The sequence below is a fragment of the Labrus bergylta genome, chromosome 2 (genome assembly GCF_963930695.1).
Source record: "Labrus bergylta chromosome 2, fLabBer1.1, whole genome shotgun sequence".
NCBI lineage: Eukaryota > Metazoa > Chordata > Actinopteri > Labriformes > Labridae > Labrus > Labrus bergylta.
Window position 1 is genome coordinate 21,776,526 of NC_089196.1, and position 17,125 is coordinate 21,793,650.

The following is a 17,125-nucleotide window of genomic DNA, read 5'->3' on the forward strand; positions in this document are numbered from 1 at the left end:
GATTTTAAAATACTTATTGGCCAAAATAAATGTGTGCCCTTCTAATAAAGAAAATGCACCATCCAGACAACTAAGGTCCTCTAGGACGCAGGTCTGCGGTTTGTCCCCAGAGACAGAACAAAACATGGAGAAGCAGCATTTACTCCGTATATCTAGAACAACTTTCCAGAAAACTTTAGGTACGGTGAAACTCTGCGTTCCTTTATATCAAGGTTAAAGACTCACCTGTAAACAGTTGCCTTTTATTGAATGATTTGACTTTTAATAAATTATCTTTAGGCTATACATATTTTAACTAGCCTATATGACACTGCACTTTAACTATCATACTTGTATTTTAAAACTGTCTTACTAGATTTTAGTTTCTATTTCTGTTCTTATTTTATCTTCTCTTTGGGTTGTAATAGTTCGCTTTAATGATTTTTAAATATCCTGTTTCTTCTGCCCTTTCGTTTCGTTAAGCACTTTGAATTACATTGTTGCTGAAATTAGCTCTATAAATAAACTTGACTTGCCTTTTCTTGTGTTACGAGCTAGCACCTACTACACATAAAAGTAAGACCTAACCTGAAGTATGAAAGAAGAGAGACGGACATTGAGAGAATGGACTGCTTCTCATGACTGGAAAACAAGGCTGCAATCGGCCTTGCTTGTACTGGACTGCGCTGTGGGGAGTGACGGACGAGTCCTGGCTTCATCTATCTTAAGTTTTTATTTAGTAGGACCTCGAAGAATAGAACAAGGCTGGTTTCATTCAGGTTCATGTGTGGGTCAGCTGTCGAGTGATGGTAGCTCCTTCAAGTCTGCGTCCACACAGGTCTCAGCTGCAAGCGTCACCTGAGTCTTGTTGCGTCATTTAAAGGAGACACAGCACCTGCTCTGTGCTCACCTTAGGAATGGTGACAAACCAGTTCAACTCAGCTTAAACCTCGACTGTATGTCCCCCCCAGAAAACCAGTCCAAAGTGGTGAAAACAGATTGACAACTCACACAAATGACTTAAACTATTAACAGCAAAGAACCTCATGAAAATCCCTTGAAGGTGCCTCTTTAGCCCCCGTGTGACTATGATTGTTTATATGCAATAATGCAAAATCAGGTCAGCAGGCTTTCTTTTCAGGCTGATGATTATAACTGTTCATACCAACAGAGATGTATTTGTCACAAATGAATTGATACTTAGTGACACAAAAGCCCAGAAAACACTGTAAACACGTACTCTAAAACATGACTATGTCCCTTTCTGCTCCTTTTAAGTTTTGATCTTATTTACACTTGTAACTTATAACACTTCCCTCTCACCTCCAAACCACCTTTCAATCATTCATCTTGGGTAACACAGAAGATGAGGTCACCCATGCATTTCATTCATTTACTGAAGCTGTGGATTGTTCTAGAAACTTATTGTCAGATTCAAATTTCAAAGTACACCGAAGCTTTAGTTTATCCAGACTCTAAAAATAGATTCCAGGGCAGAGTTACACATCAGTATTTTGGATCCTCCTATAAAAGCTGTTACCACGGTTCACCTGGTGTTCAGTTTCACTGTTCAGCCTGTTCTGACACTTGGCTTTGCTCACCAACACAACAGTTGTTTGAGATCAAGAAGCGCAGATTAATCTATTAATACCGAAAGAAGTTCAACGATAACAACAAGAAAAAATTGCTCAAGAGTGTGAGTTGACGCATCTTTAGGATTACCTTACATTTTTGCTCGAAAAATAAATCACAATCACAAAATATAAATCTTTAAAAAAAAAAACAGTAAGAAATCAACATGTCCCCTCCCATTTTCTCCTCCCTCTTGCATCACCCCATAATGTGAGGCATTTCTATAAACTTCAAGAGCTGAAGGAGTTTTAACCAGAGAAAGAGGAGAGTCGAGAGAAAAGCGGACTGCAGAGGAATGAAGAGTAATATCAGAAACAACACTGACTCTACTGCATGATTGCCTGTGAGATGCAAATTCTGCAGCGACTGGCTGTCCTGGGTAAAAGCTGCATTTTTTTCTTCATCTTTTAAAGCACATTTTCTAAAAAAAAAAAAAAATGTTGTCAATCAAATTTTTTTTTTTTTTTTTTTGATTATACCTGATCATTGAAAGAAATCCTGCACCATGAAGTGCAATACTGCAGCATTTAACTAATTATAGAATCAATATCAATTGTGAGTATTTTCTTAAGTTGTATTCTATACTATGTTAGTATAGTATCTTATTTTAGTGTCTTACTTTTCCTTGACATAGTGATGTTCCATGGATTATCAATGGGGAAGATAATGTCACATTACGTCCTGGTCCAGAGACAGATGTCCTGGTACAAAGCCAGGGACTTCTGTCAGAGGCATTACATCGACCTCGCTGTCCTGAGCACAGAAGAGCAATACTTCTCTCTCATCAATGCCACTGCTGCAAACACTGTCAGCTTTTGGGTCGGTCTGCACCGTCAGAACATCTCCAGTGCCTGGACGTGGATGGATGGGGAAGAGCTGACCTATCAGAAGTGGTACAGGAGAAACTATCAAGACTGTGTCAGTTTGGAGGCCATGCTGGAAAAAGACAAGAAGCTGCTGGCTCGCTACTGTGATGAGTGGCACATGTTTGTATGTCAGGGTGAGTAATAGGCTACTTCTTAGCTTTCAGAAACTGGTAAAAGCAGTTATATGGTTTGAAAAAAATAGAAACATATATAGAAAACAATACATAGAACATATGTTGATGGTTGTGATTGGCTTGACTTGACTTGACTTGACTTGTACTTGCCCAAGTAGCCTACCATAGACTGTAAATATTAATAACCCACTTCAACCGGCGTCACTCACAAACACTCACACACACACACACACACACACACAGAGAACTGCTCTTGAGCATTTTAAACAATATGGCGTGAACTCACCACTGACCCACATCAGGAAGTGGGGACATTTTTGTGTATTGTGTGTTCTTTGAGTTGTGTTTTGAATTCTTGTCTCTTCAACCCATAGCGCTGAATTTACTAAGATTTATTTTTGTGCTTTTTGTGCCTCTAATGGAGAGATATGACAGTGGACAGAGTCGGAAATAAGGGCGAGAGAGTAGGGAACGACATGTGGGAAAGGAGCCACAGGCAGGACCGGAACCTGGGCCGCCCGTCTGGAGGACCATAGCCTCCACACATGGGGCACCATCTACTGCGCCACCAGCACCCCTTGAATTTACAAATTTGACTAAAGTGGTGCTGGATAACCTCCCAGTTATTACCCGTGCCCCATGTACAGAGGCTGCAGTCTTCATCCCAGCGGCCATGGGTTCGAATCTGGCCTCAGCCCTTTTCTGCATGTCACCCCCTATTTCCTGTTTCCCATCTCCCTTCAGCCGCAGGCCTACTATCCAATGAAGGCAAAATCGCAGAAGAGACACTTTTTTGATTTTTGAATTTTTCACTTATTCTCTCAGGTCCAGTTTCTCCACAGCCAGTGAAGGACTCAGTGGGCTCAGATCACGTGATTCTGAGTTGGAACATTTCTGCTTTTATGCAGATGACACCACACAGTTACAATGTGACGCTGTGCACCAACACATGTAACACGCTCGTCTTCCACTACACTACTGGCTCTACCTTCATGACCATCAAAATCTCCAACCTAACTTCAGCCACAGAGTTCGTCATTGAGATTTCTGCTTTTGTTGGACGACCCGAATGGGCTGGGGAAAAAATTATCCTTCAAAGTAACCCTACAGCTTTACAAGTCAAAACAGGTAAGGACTGACATGCACCTCACATGCTTTGATTTTATGGGGAAAAAAATGTAATCCATATGTCTATCTTTCTCTTTCCAGTGGACTCTCATAGGCAGTCCAGAGCAATCTTTGTCATATTTAAGTTGCTCAAGCTTGTGTCTCTGGCTCCTCCACTGTGGATTCTTTGTCAGATCCTGAAAAATTGTAAGAACTTTCCTGAGCAACAAAGAAAACATACACTTAATTATCCCCTTCATGCCTCCCATGGTTAACTCTTACTTCTTCTGCAGATGACTTCAAGGAATCAGCAACTAATTTCTCAAGAGTTCAGGAGCTCTCAACCATAGAGACCCTTGTTGAGCTGGTCCCAGACAGAACCAGAGGAATTGGTTAAAAATGAAAATCCTAGACCTTAGCTAGAGGTCCATGTGAAAGGAAAGTGTATTTAATTGTAATTACAACTGAAGTAAAGCAAAAGAGGTGAAGGCAGTTTGCAGCAAGCTGTGGTTGGTCAAACTAAACTGACAGGTCAAACTAATAATACTTCTCATTACAAGCAGAGTCAAATCATGATGCTGTCTGGCATCAATTAAACTATGTCAAAGGTCATTGACTGATACTAGTAAGAGTGTACGGTTGTTTGGAATGTATTACTTACTTACTTATGACTAATTTTAACTGCTCCATTTCATTTATAAATCTCGTAGTTTGAGGCCTTGTTTTGTAGTATTTAGAATTACTGAGCTTTGATGCCCTGAGACAGCCCCATAAGTGGGTTTTAATGTAGGCTATATGGACATTATATGAACTTTTGGCTTTGAACCTAAAAAGCAGGGAATTACCTTTCCAGCATTCATGAACCAAAAGTAAAAACAGCTGAATAAAACTATATAATATTAAGATTTACATGGTTAGACATTCAGAAAAGAAAACATGGCCATTGTAATATGTGTTATTAAATCAAATTCTGTTTATCCTGGTTCTGTTCAGAACACAACTTGCACAGATTTTGGTCACAGTTTGTAACTGTAGACATCATGATTAAAGTCAACAGAGTTGTGAACTGTGTTGACCCCAAATAAAACAAGTAGTAAGAGTGAACTTTAACTTTAAAATTGCACAAATTATAAGGTGTAGAGAGGTGCTTCCGTTTTTTGGAGCTCGTTCTGATGCAACCCTAAGATGGTGAACTTCAGCGGGTAAAAGCCGGGTCGGGGGACTAGCCTAGCGGGTATGCAACGTATGCCATGTACAGAGGCTATAGTCCTCAGATTTTTGCTGCATGTCATCCCCCATTCTCTCCTCCCAACAATTCCTGTCTCTCCTTAGCTGTCCAATCTAATGAAGACAAAAGGCCCCAAAAGATGACTTAAAACAAGCCCACCATGTTTGTTTCTATCCACTGGAAAAGTAGTCAAAGTAAGTATGGGGTTATTACTGTGTCATTTTGTAGCTTATTCAGATCTTAATGAAAAATAACTTAATTGCCTCATTTCTGAAACAATGGCATATCTTCCCAATGATGGTGTAAGAAAGTGACAGTATGGAGAGAATTATTTTCAGTGGGCAAGAGAGATTGTGGTGTATATGGTTTATTATAATCTGGGGTGAGCTGAATTTTTCAGGCTATCTTGAACAAAAATTCAGATGTACTGTGTAGTCCACCAACGTGTTGTTTTCTAGATGTTGTTTTATTGTTAAATGTGAGGTGATAGAGTTTGAACCAGCCTTTCTGACTTTATGTGGCCAAAGCTGAAATTTGTGGCATATAAGCTATAGATGTTTTCTTATTTATTTATTTTCATAAAACCTTTGGAAAAGATTATCCAGTTAGTTATTTTCTTTCAAAGGCACAACATCCATAAATGTGAAGTGGTCCAGCATTGACTTAAAACACTATTTATTAAAAAAGTTGTGATTTTGTTTTGTTTTTTAAATTTCAATTCAAGGCTTAAAAACATCTTAAATTTGAATCGCACAAATTCTTATAGTAATTTGGCATTTATTTTATTTTTTTACTTTTATGCTGCTATTTTTTTATACATATATTTTGTATTTATATCTAGTATTTTTTATGTAAGGCCTATCAGTGCATGCTGAATAAATCAAATGTAAATTGAAGTGTCAATTTCTTTCAAAGACTGATTGATAACATGTTGGTAGCCTTTGGTAGATTTACATTTATTTGAATGTTTTGGACACAAATAAATCTCCACAACAGTTAAAATAAATTTACAATATTCTGGCTCCTGATGAATTTTCTCTCAGATTTAAAAAATTTAGCTAAATCCAAAACCTCAAAATGAGGATTGAGGTAGTGAAAACGTTCAGAACTAAGAAAATATTTTAGACCATAAAGCTCACTATTCTCTTTTTTTCTGTGCCTTTAAAGTGTTTAAGACTTGTGGTTCTTTATATCAACATTGTGTTTCATGTTTTGAACAAACTATTCTACAGCAGAAATGTACTGTAAGCAGCCTATAGCTTTCTTTGCTGGCTGCTCGTGTCACAAAGAGTCGAATAAAATAAATCTGACAAACTATTGTTACTGAAAATCTTTTTTGGCTCTTTTTTGTTTGGCAAACAGAAACAGTGTATCTACATTTTGGGAATTATGTTTATTAAATGTATGACAGTCTTTATGATAGATTTGAAACTGCTAAAGCTAGTAAATAGTAGCTTTAGCTCTGCATAAAGACTAGCTTTCCTAGTCTTTAAAATAAGCTAGGCTTAGCTCTTACCTGATCTCTTGAGATTTACTAATGCTAGATGCCTTTGCAAGAGTTAAGAGTGTCTAAACAGCAAAATCAACATCACACCATCAGTCTAACCCATCTCTAGGGTCCTTGCAGTAGATTTGTTGGATATTTCTTAGAATTCAAATACTACTGTGAATGATGCAAAGCCATCTTTACAATTCATGCAAAGACATAAATAAAGAGTCCTTTCCCTCATCCTAATTCCACTTATCTTATGTCTATAAATCTCCTCAGAGAAGAAAGTATAACAAAGGCTTCAGGCTACATCGACTCTAATGTGTCCGTCCATCGATCCATTCCCCCCCCTTTCTTCATTTGTCTTCTGTTTGGGGGCCCTAGCACAGACTTCCCTCTCCAAAGCAATATGTTCTATCTTAAAGGGCACACACTCAAATTTAAGTGTTACAGTTAGTACAAATTCTGGACCCAAAAGCACAACTCAGATAGGCAGGATCAAGTTGATAACAAAAAGGTTTATTCCAAAAAGTGACTCAAAAGGTGAAAGGGGGAGGGGTAGTGCGAGGTTCTCAGTGGCAGTGTCCGTGATCCCAGAGTGGTGTCCAAAAAAAGCACAGGTGAGGTGAAGCAAAAAAACCCGAACAGCGATCTGGTGCAAGGCAGAGAAGAAAAACAGGGTTAGGTACACACGCTATCACAATGAGCACTAGAATCCAGAGAAGCCAAGAGAGTACAATACCACGCGAGCAGGTGAAACAATCTGGCGCCGAGGTGAAGCAGAAAGAAGTCTTTGTAGTCGAGATCCTGATGACAAACTAGCTGCAGCTGGCGCCGCCTGAGAACATGAACCCCGCCCACCAAACTCACACAGACAGGAGAGAGAGACACATGAGGATTAAACAGACAGGAAATGACAAACAACACAACAAAGGGGGAAGGAAGGGCTGCCATGATGTGAATCATGACATTAAGCCTCTTTTATCAGTGGTATAATTCCTCTGGTAACTACCCAAAGCTTGAAACATTGGGTGAGAGAAAGTAAAATGATTCACCCAACTGTCAGTTACAAAGCCCACCTAACTGCTGTTGGTAACTAATCATCTCATGCTCCATACCCACTCATAAAAAGATCCTGACATAGTTGAACTTCTTATGAAATATGTATTATGTGCTATTGTGGAGGGAGCCTTACCCAGTGATTGTCCAACATATTTGATAGTGGCATTAACTTAATTAAAAAAAGCATACAAGAGGTTTAAAAAAAGATAAAGATAGATCAAGGTATCCCATTCTTCCAACTGTCCTTCAATCTTTTTATTTCTTGATTATGCGACCTGATGTCACATCAGCCAATATGTTTCACTTTCACAGGATTTTCTGAATCATGACATGACATTATAAACAGTCATAAGTGTAGCTGACATTGAGTAGTTTTCATGGCCCACCCATGCTGAGAAATCTGTACGCTGACGATGTGAGCTGCTTCACGTAAAAGCCTCCGAAGCACAGCCTGTGAAAAATATGGTTCATGACAAAAACTGTTACCACACTGTTGAGGTTTTTGTGTCTTGCGTCCATTTTGCTGACTCTCGCATTTCCATGGTCAGACCACATCCTTTGAGCTTAACATATAAAGACAAGCATGTGAACAGAGATGGGTTTTCAGTGCATCCACCAACATTTCAAGATGCTCTACCTCAGGGGATTCATTGTTTGTATCTGTTGTATCATTCTCCTCATTGTCCAGTCAGGTGAGTTTTTAGAGTTATTAACGTCATCATAGTGTAGTCATTCTTGTAAACATGCAAAATGTAAAGTATTCAATATTATGTCGATATTACCATGCAGCCGGATTGGTGCTATGCTTGATTTTATTGATGCAATTACTGACTGATTCTGTGTTCTGTTTAAGGTCATGGCTCTGAGATTATTGATGGGGAAGAAGTGACGCCTCACTCACTGCCCTTCATGGCTCTGCTGAAGGACAAAACTCCCATCTGTGGAGGCATTCTGATCAGTCCAGTCTGGGTCCTGACTGCTGCCCACTGTGGAGAGTGAGAACAAGATGCTTTCATTTCAAAAATTGTTGAATCTCTGAATATTATTTTATATCATTTGTAATTGGTTATTTCAGACATTTTCCCCATTCAAACATTCTGTTGCGTGTGCTCTTAAAAATGAAAACCTTATCAGGGTTATAAACATGACGGGATAATGCTTAATTGATGTGTCTGCTTTGTTTAATAACCTGTAAGCCGTTATATTCAGTGAACAGAAGCAGCTACTTGCAGGGCATTGAACATTTTGTGAGGGTTGCATTTAGAGAATCGGACTGACAGGCATAGTAATAACAGATATTTCTTTTTTTAGAGATGAGCTTGGATATAATGTTGTTGTTTTTTGTTTTTTTTTGCAGCATCAAGGAAGTGTTGCTGGGGGTGCACTCCCTCGATCAAAAGGAAAAGGACTCCAGACAGGTGCAAAAGGTCAAGAGGTTTCCTCACCCCTGCTACGATGCGGATGATAAAGTCAACGACCTCATGTTGCTCAAGGTAAGATGACACTGCAGTAACCGGTGGTTAATTTATAGCCTTGATTAAGAAAATATTCAACATTCTGCACTGGAAAGATATTCAAGGGGACTCAAGGGAACAAGATGTCAAGCAACTGCTGACTAAAAATATTGGTAATGGAAAGTCATACAGCGACTTTCATGTCTGTGTTTTTAAGCCTATTGATTCTCACCAGTGATAAGCTGATCCTTTATCAGGCGGGTTTGTAGAGTGGTATATTATAACAATAACATTGCATGCATATGCTAAAATTGTGGCTATATTCTTATCGTACTTCTTGTTATACATTCTCACAAAGATTACTTTATCTTTTCTTTTTCTCTTGTTTTACTTTTACACCTTTGTCATATTCTTACTGGTTTTTTTTTTTTTTAATTTTATTTAACCTTTATTTAACCAGCAAAGAAACTCACTGAGATTAAAAATATATTTTTCAAGAGTGTCCTGGCCAAGACAGGCAGCAACACATTAACAGAGTTTCACACAGACAACGAGCAGCCAAGCATTACAAAATACATTCGACATTAAAAGACACAAATAACAAATCCTCCTTTTTAATGTGCTTTACAAAAAAGCAACTTCTAATTAATAATTTTAACACTCAATGACATTTCTACTCTTACTGTCCAGTAAAAAAAAAAGAACTGACATTAAGGTCAGCATGGAGGAAAGTAAAGCACATTTAGTGTTGGTGAAAACCTTTTTTCAAACAGTAAAAAGCTACCATAAGTACAGACTTAAGCAAGACTGGAGCAAGATGCAATATAATGAATACTTTCTCATTTCAGCTGAAGAAACCAGTGAAGAAAACCAAAACGGTGCAATGGCATGAGTTGCGTAACAACATTAAAGCCCCAACTGCCGGCACCAAATGCCTCGTGGCTGGATGGGGGAAAACAAAGAACAATGCCAAGAGGATGTCCAATGTTCTGATGGCCGTCAATGTGACCGTGATCGACAGAGAGAAGTGCAACTCGCCCAAATATTACAACCTCAAACCTTTTATCACCAGCAGCATGATATGTGCCGGCACAGACGGTAACAACAGCGCAGATACCTGTCAGGTAAGGATAGTAACAGCCTGTCAACACTATCTATAACTGCCATGCATGTGTCTTAAAATGACTTGTTTATTTCCTCTATAGGGGGATTCAGGAGGGCCAATATTGTGCAATGGACAGCTAATCGGAGTAACTTCTTTTGGAACAAAATGTGGCCTAAAGGAAAAGCCTGGAGTGTACTCCTTTCTCTCTGAAAAACATCTCAAATGGATCAACAAGACCATGAAGAAGTCTGACATATAATCAATTTATCTTGTTTTTCTCACCAAAGTTAACCAGTTAAGTTTCAGTTTGTGTAAAAGCAATGTTCAAGTAAAAAACTTTTGATGTCCCAGCTAATGGTTGTTGTTCTGGTGGATTATGCCGTAAATGTTTCCTGCCTTACAGAATTGCAGCTATATCAACACGAGAGAAAGATCACGCAATGACTCTGACCGGACCACAATAGACAAATTCTCACGGTGTATCTGAAGACCCCACACAGGAAATGTGCAAAATGTCACAGTGTTGCACTATAGCCTTTGTGTATTATACACACACACACGCACACACACCTGCTTCCAGTAAAGGAAATGCTGACACAGCTACGATGATGCAGGTTATTCTTCAGTTTCTATGTCTCTTTTAATTCTATCAAAGTTTTTCAATATGTGAGCTCAAGGAACCCATTTGTGTTTCTGTAATATTTACTCCCTACCTAAGACTTTTGTGTGTAACTTCTATTCAAAAACCTGTGATGTAGGACATACCATTTGCACTCTTACTCAAACTACACCACCAGGTGGTGCTCTTTGCTCTTCTTGTTGCTGCAGTCATTTACACAGAGATTAAACTCAACCTGAGATTCCATTATTTCATTCATTTAAAAATGACCAAAATTGACATTATTAGAAAAATGTAATTGATTGAATGTTGGGTTGTTTGTTTTAATCCAGCAGTTATACTTGCAATTCTCTACATGGGCTCCAAATTTAGAGTTATTCAATGAAATGGCACCAATTCTTCCTCACAATAAGACCTGACAGTACTACATACAAACACTGAGACCAAAACTGAAATGTTTACCACTTAAAAAAACATGTAACCATGCACAAGTGGTGTCCGTTCTCTTGGCTTGTGACCCATTTTTACTTGTTTTTCTTTTGTTGTAAAAATAATGTTAAGATGCCCTAAGAGGTCAAATATTGAATCTTTTCAAATGAAGAATAAATGTGTGTACCAGAAACATGTGTCCTAATCACCTAATCACCTTGTAGCATTGTGGGGTTAAAAATTGCCTTTGTGTGTTCCTTTATTATCATCTGACGAACATTTTATGACTGGATGAAGCCAATTTTTCTACAACCTAAAGATGCATTTGGAGAATTGGCCAAAAATGAATATCCTACATATATGTAACATCTCTTTGTTTGCAACTTAGGCTTGAAACTTTTTCTCCTTTGTTTTAAAGGAATTCAAAACAAGTTATAGGCTAAATCTTTTCAAACTACTAGCTACGTTCTGTCTTCCTTAATATGTTGTTCAAATTGGAGCTACAAAACAACACAGCCATGCTCAGTGAGACATTTGTACAGTAGTGCTTTAAGCTAGAGGCAAACATATAGCAATTAAAAGTCAAATGCATTGATTTGACTAAATTTCATCAAGCACATACTACAGCTCTACAGAATGATAGAAATGTCATTACTTCTGTGAGTCATGGGATGGACAAATTAAAGTTTGAAATAATGAAACCACCAGGGGGAAAGGCCCTGATCCATTTAAAACATGTTGAGATATTACACTCAAACCCCAAAGTGTCAACAGCACGGCACTGGAAGATAAGTCATGTGATCACCTAAGCAGGGACAATGATTGCCTTTTGATAATTTCACTGCAATGCATCCATTATTTGTTTGGATATTTCAGTCTTGCCCAAACTGGTGTGCCAAATTATTTTGCCACAATGAAAGCATAGTTAGCAAACAAGAGTTTACCAACCTTTGATTTTGATGAGAACTCTGATTAGATAGTTAAAAACATTAGCAAAAGAAAAATTAACCTGACAACTACACCTGTCCCCTAATAAAGGTGTAGGGGATAAAGGTGTAACCCCGCCCAGGAAATACCAGCATGCCTTTATTTGAGCTCTCAGTGAATTGACCAGCTCTGCCTGTGTGTTTACTCTGTTTCCATGGTCACCCACAAAAACTTTCGCGCCCACCTTAGTGCCACCGAAACCATCAAAGCTCAACCATTGAAACACACCCTTATTAAGTGTCTCCTTTTTAAGAAGATAAATATGGGAGTACTTATTAATGTTTTTGGTGTGTAAAAATAACTTTATCCCCCGAGGGGATCTCGGTCGCACTCAGAAACACGCTCAAACACAAACTCGAGAGTAAATATTTACCTGAGTTTGCATCACCGTTTGTGTGATGAAGGAGCTACCCACCTGGCCTCGCCTTTTCCTTCTCTAGTGACGCAACTCAACACACACACACACACACACACACACACACAAACAAAGAGAAACTTTCTGTTATAAAGGTGACTGGGAACTGTTTTATGGCTGGTGAGTCACATCTTTATATGTAATTTATTTACGTGCATGTGAAACCCAAATGCTGTTATCAAGAGAGGTATCACTCTACGATTTGGCCCAGCAACGTAACAAGTTAATATGAATAATCTGTGTTGTATAATAAGTGTTAAATTATCATTTTACAACTTCTCTCATGATCAGCAATCATAAAGAACTATGTTGGTTAACTGCTTATGTTAGCATTTAACCAGCACTCCCCTTTGTGTTACAATGTAAGACTGGAAAAACACAAATTCCTAGCTAACTGAAAATTAATCTGGCTAACTGTAATATTAGTTAGGCGAAGGCTAAATGCTAATGTTAGCTGATGTGAATAAGCTTCTGATATCTACCTGTTATTTGGACGAAATGTCTCTCGAAATTGAGACCATTATCATTCAAGGATAAGTTCAGGGCAAAAAATTGTGGGGGGTGGTCTTTGTTTACATTTTCTTAACCCTCACTGAACTCAAAGTTGGGCAGTCATTTAGACAATCATTTCCAGAAGTTCTGAAGTATATCAAATGTGTCCACATGTATAGAAAAAGAAGGTAGTTGGGGCGCTGGTGGCGCAGTGGTTAGTGCGCGCGTCCCATGTATGGAGGCTGCAGTCCTCAATGTGGGCGGCCCAGGTTCAAATCAAACCTGTGGCTCCTTTCCCGCATGTCAATCCCCACTCTCTCTCCCTGATTTCCGTCTCTGTCCACTGTCCTATCTCTCCATCAAAAGGCACAAAAGCCCAAATAATAAATCTTTAAAAAAAAGAAAAAGGAGGTAGTTAAACAGACCACAGACATCAGCAGACTGAGGAAGAAGATAGGCCGGCACACAGTTAAGACCTCTTGTCGAAACGTTGTGATCATGATGAATTAAAACTTTTTGTGGCATTTCAGGAGGTTTGTGGGCCTATCTTCTTCCTCAGTCTACCAAGACTATTCAATTCAATTCAATTTATTTTATATAGCGTCAACTCATAACAAGTGTTATCTCAAGACACTTTACAAAAAGCAGGTAAAATACCTTACTCTTTGTCTGTTAACATTACAAAAGAGCAGGTAAAAAGACCTTACTCATTGTTATGTTACAAAAAGCAGGTAAAAGACCTTACTTATTGCTATATTACAAAGATCCGGCCTATCCATCATGAGCACTTTAGCAAAGCAGCAAAAGTTAAAGTGGTAAGAAAAAACTGCCTTATTAAAAGGCAGAAATCCTCGGCCGGATCCCTGGCTCATGACGAAACAACCTTCACAGGCCTAGACTGCGCTGGGGTTGGAAAGGGATAGGGGAAGAGATGGGATAAGATACAGGAAGAGGGATAGGGAGCAAGGGGGTGGGGGGAGGCAGACCGTCCATCAACAATCCGGTGGGGGGGGGGTTGTTCTGGCAGGCCGTCAACCAATGATCTTGAGGAGCCTAAGAGAGTTCAAGAGCTCTCAGGAAAGTAGGTGGTTAGTGACTGAGATTTACAGATAGATACATGCAGTAATATGATGTACTGTATATGCAGAGAGAGAGAGAGAGAGAGAGAGAGAGAGAGAGAGAGCGAGAGAGAGAGAGGAGCTCAAGGTGCCAGTTCCCCCAGTAGTCTAAGCCTATAGCAGCATAACTAAGAGCTGGTCTACACCAGCACCAGCACTAACTATAAGATTTATCGAAAAGGAAAGTTTTAAGTCTATTCTTAAAAATACAGACTGTGTCTGCCTCCCGGACCCCGGCTGGAAGGCGGTTCCAGAGGAGAGGAGCCCGATAACTGAAGGCTTTACCCCCCATAGTACACTTGGAGACTGTAGGTACCACCAGCAGGCCTGCACTCCGGGACCGCAACGCTCTTGAGGGACAGTACGGCACTAGTAGCTCCTTCAGGTAGGATGGTGCCTGGCCATTTAGCGCTTTGTAGGTGAGAAAAAGGATCTTGAATTCTATTCTAGACTGTATAGGGAGCCAGTGCAGAGAAGCCAGGACAGGAGTGATGTGGTCCCATTTCCTGGTTCTGGTCAGTACATGAGCTGCAGCGTTCTGGACTAGTTGAAGAGTCTTTAGAGACTTACCAGAGCACCCTGACAAAAGAGAAATACAATAATCCAGTCTGGAGGTAACAAATGCATGAACTAGTTTTTCTGCATCATTTTGCGACAGGATATTCCTGATCTTGGATATATTACGGAGGTGAAAATAGGCTGTTCTTGAAACTTGACTGATGTGAGAGCTAAAAGACATATCTTGATCAAAAAGAACTCCTAGATTCCTAACAGTGGTGCTAGATGCCAGGCTGATGTCATTAAGGACAGTCAAATCACTAGAAAAAGTCTCTGAGGTTCTTAGGGCCTAGCACAATAACTTCAGTCTTGTCTGAGTTAAGTAGCAAAACATTTCTGGTCATCCAGGTCCTAACGTCCTTAAGGCACGTTTCTAGCTGACATAACTGACTGGTGCCATCGGGCTTCATTGATACATAAAGCTGAGTATCATCTGCATAACAATGAAACTGTATGGAGTGTTTCCTCATAATATTTCCCAGAGGAAGCATATATAATGTAAAGAGAATTGGCCCAAGCACTGAACCTTGTGGGACTCCATGGCAAACTTTAGTGTGCATAGAGGACTCATTATTAACATGTACAAACTGAGATCGGTCTGATAAGTAGGATTCAAACCAACTTAGAGCAGTCCCTGTAATTCCAAGCAAATGCTCCAGTCTGTACAACAGGATCCGATGGTCAATGGTGTCAAAAGCAGCACTAAGATCTAACAGGACGAGCACAGACAGAAGTCCCCTGTCTGAGGCTAGCAGTAGATCGTTTGTAACTCTAACTAGTGCAGTCTCAGTGCTATGGTGGACTCTAAATCCTGACTGAAACTCCTCAAATAAACTGTTGTCATGGAGAAAGTCACACAGCTGTTTAGCTACCACCTTCTCCAGGATCTTCGAGAAAAAAGGAAGGTTGGATATAGGCCTATAGTTAGCTAGAGTTCCTGAATCTAGAGTAGGTTTTTTAAGTAGAGGTTTGACTACCGCTACTTTAAATGCCTGGGGTACATAGCCTGCCAGTAGAGACGAATTGATCATATCTAATATAGAGTTGCTAACTAAGGGAAAAACTTCCTTAAACAGCTTGGTTGGGATTGGGTCCAAAATACAGGTTGACGGTTTCAACGCAGAAAAAATGGGATATAGCTCTGAAAGGTTGATTGGAGAAAAACAGTCGAGACTAATATCTGGTCCTGGAACTGTCTCTGCCATATCAGACGTATCCGCACCAGGTAAGGGCAGGAAGTTACCAATTTTGTCTCTGATGTCTAAAACTTTGTTGTTGAAAAAGCTCAGGAAATCATTACTGCTGAGGGCTAAAGGAATACAAGGATCAATGGAGCCATGACTCTCTGTCAGCCTGGCTACAGTGCTGAAAAGGTATCTAGGATTGCCTTTGTTTTCCTCAATTAGAGAGGAGTAGTAGGCAGCTCGGGCGTGACGTAGAGCCTTCATATATCTTCTATGACTATCCTGCCAGAAAAAACGAGATTCTACCGTTTTGGTCGAGCGCCATATTCTTTCAAAATTCTGCGATGATTGTTTTAGAGTACAGGTTTCTGAGTTGAACCATGGAGCTATTCTCCGCCGCTTGACAACCTTCTGTTTCAGGGGAGCAATCGAATCCAGAGTAACTCTCAGCGAATCCACTGCACTATCAACAAACTGATCTAGCTGAGAGGGACTAAAGCTATTATAAGGGTTTCCAACTGGGTTGAAACACGGTACTGAATCAAAAACAGCTGAAATGGCTTCCTTAAATCTAGCAACAGCACTATCAGATAAACTTCTAGAGAGCACACCTCTTCCAGGCAGAGGTAATTCTGGTAGGATAAAATCGAATGTAATAAAAAAAATGGTCTGATAGCAGAGGATTTTCTAGGAAAACTGTAAGGTTATGGATTTCAATTCCATAAGCTAAAACAAGATCCAGGGTGTGGTTAAAACGATGAGTAGGTTCGTTTACACCCTGGGTGAAACCAATAGAGTCTAATAGTGACATGAAAGCTGTGCTCAGGCTATCATTATCAACATCCACATGGATATTGAAGTCACCAACTACTATACAATCTAATCACTACATTTACATTAACAACCCATAATATTTGCATTCTCTCGTGATGCAAACTCATTTGGATTTGTGTATACATGTTAACTTCAAAAGGAGTGATGACTTCATAAATACTGTGCGTAGATCATAAACTGTAAGTCATACCTGTCAGATCTGTTTATTATGTCACTCAAGGAAAAAGGTGAAGTGAGGCGAACGTCTTACCTCCGATCTGTAGTGCTTTGTAAAAGTCAGCCTTAACACTATTTGGCAACTCTTATTAAAATGTCAACATGGAAGTTAAAATTAAGTTATATTTTTCTGTTATGGTCTTATTCTAGGTGCGTAGGGCGACAAACTATTACTTGAAAAGAAAAAAAAAAGAAAAACAAATCCTGCACACTACTC

At 39.4% G+C, this 17,125-nt stretch overlaps 2 protein-coding genes and 1 long non-coding RNA gene across 3 annotated transcripts; 2 read left to right on the plus strand and 1 right to left on the minus strand.

The window, feature by feature from the left end:
* Nucleotides 1-1,562: 1,562 nt before the first annotated feature.
* Nucleotides 1,563-6,270, plus strand: LOC136177192 (uncharacterized). Its single transcript, XM_065948832.1, has 5 exons — nt 1,563-1,990; nt 2,246-2,611; nt 3,437-3,739; nt 3,821-3,925; nt 4,012-6,270. The coding sequence occupies exons 1-5, from the start codon at nt 1,945-1,947 to the stop codon at nt 4,113-4,115; spliced, it is 924 nt and encodes a 307-aa protein (XP_065804904.1). The 5' UTR covers nt 1,563-1,944; the 3' UTR covers nt 4,116-6,270.
* A 663-nt stretch (nt 6,271-6,933) lies between these two features.
* LOC136177194 (uncharacterized) lies at nt 6,934-7,472 on the minus strand. The gene is made up of 2 exons (XR_010664832.1): nt 7,178-7,472; nt 6,934-7,087 (listed from the first exon to the last, which is right to left on the minus strand). It is a non-coding gene; the product is annotated as an uncharacterized lncRNA (long non-coding RNA).
* A 588-nt stretch (nt 7,473-8,060) lies between these two features.
* LOC109991586 (granzyme A) lies at nt 8,061-10,919 on the plus strand. The gene is made up of 5 exons (XM_020643913.3): nt 8,061-8,189; nt 8,351-8,492; nt 8,855-8,990; nt 9,800-10,075; nt 10,157-10,919. Exons 1-5 carry the CDS (start codon nt 8,093-8,095, stop codon nt 10,313-10,315), a joined length of 810 nt encoding a protein of 269 aa, XP_020499569.3. The 5' UTR covers nt 8,061-8,092; the 3' UTR covers nt 10,316-10,919.
* The last annotated feature ends 6,206 nt before the right edge of the window (nt 10,920-17,125 follow it).

What these genes read in the sequence shown, in the direction of transcription:
- LOC136177192 (XM_065948832.1), top strand. Translation starts at nt 1,945, where the DNA reads ATGATTGCCTGTGAGATGCAAATTCTGCAGCGACTGGCTGTCCTGG. An exon ending in GCACATGTTTGTATGTCAGG is followed by an intron (nt 2,612 to 3,436) that starts GTGAGTAATAGG and finishes TTATTCTCTCAG; the next exon opens with GTCCAGTTTCTCCACAGCCA. An exon ending in AGCTTTACAAGTCAAAACAG is followed by an intron (nt 3,740 to 3,820) that starts GTAAGGACTGAC and finishes TTCTCTTTCCAG; the next exon opens with TGGACTCTCATAGGCAGTCC.
- LOC109991586 (XM_020643913.3), top strand. Translation starts at nt 8,093, where the DNA reads ATGGGTTTTCAGTGCATCCACCAACATTTCAAGATGCTCTACCTCAGG. An exon ending in TCTCCTCATTGTCCAGTCAG is followed by an intron (nt 8,190 to 8,350) that starts GTGAGTTTTTAG and finishes GTTCTGTTTAAG; the next exon opens with GTCATGGCTCTGAGATTATT. An exon ending in ACGACCTCATGTTGCTCAAG is followed by an intron (nt 8,991 to 9,799) that starts GTAAGATGACAC and finishes TTCTCATTTCAG; the next exon opens with CTGAAGAAACCAGTGAAGAA.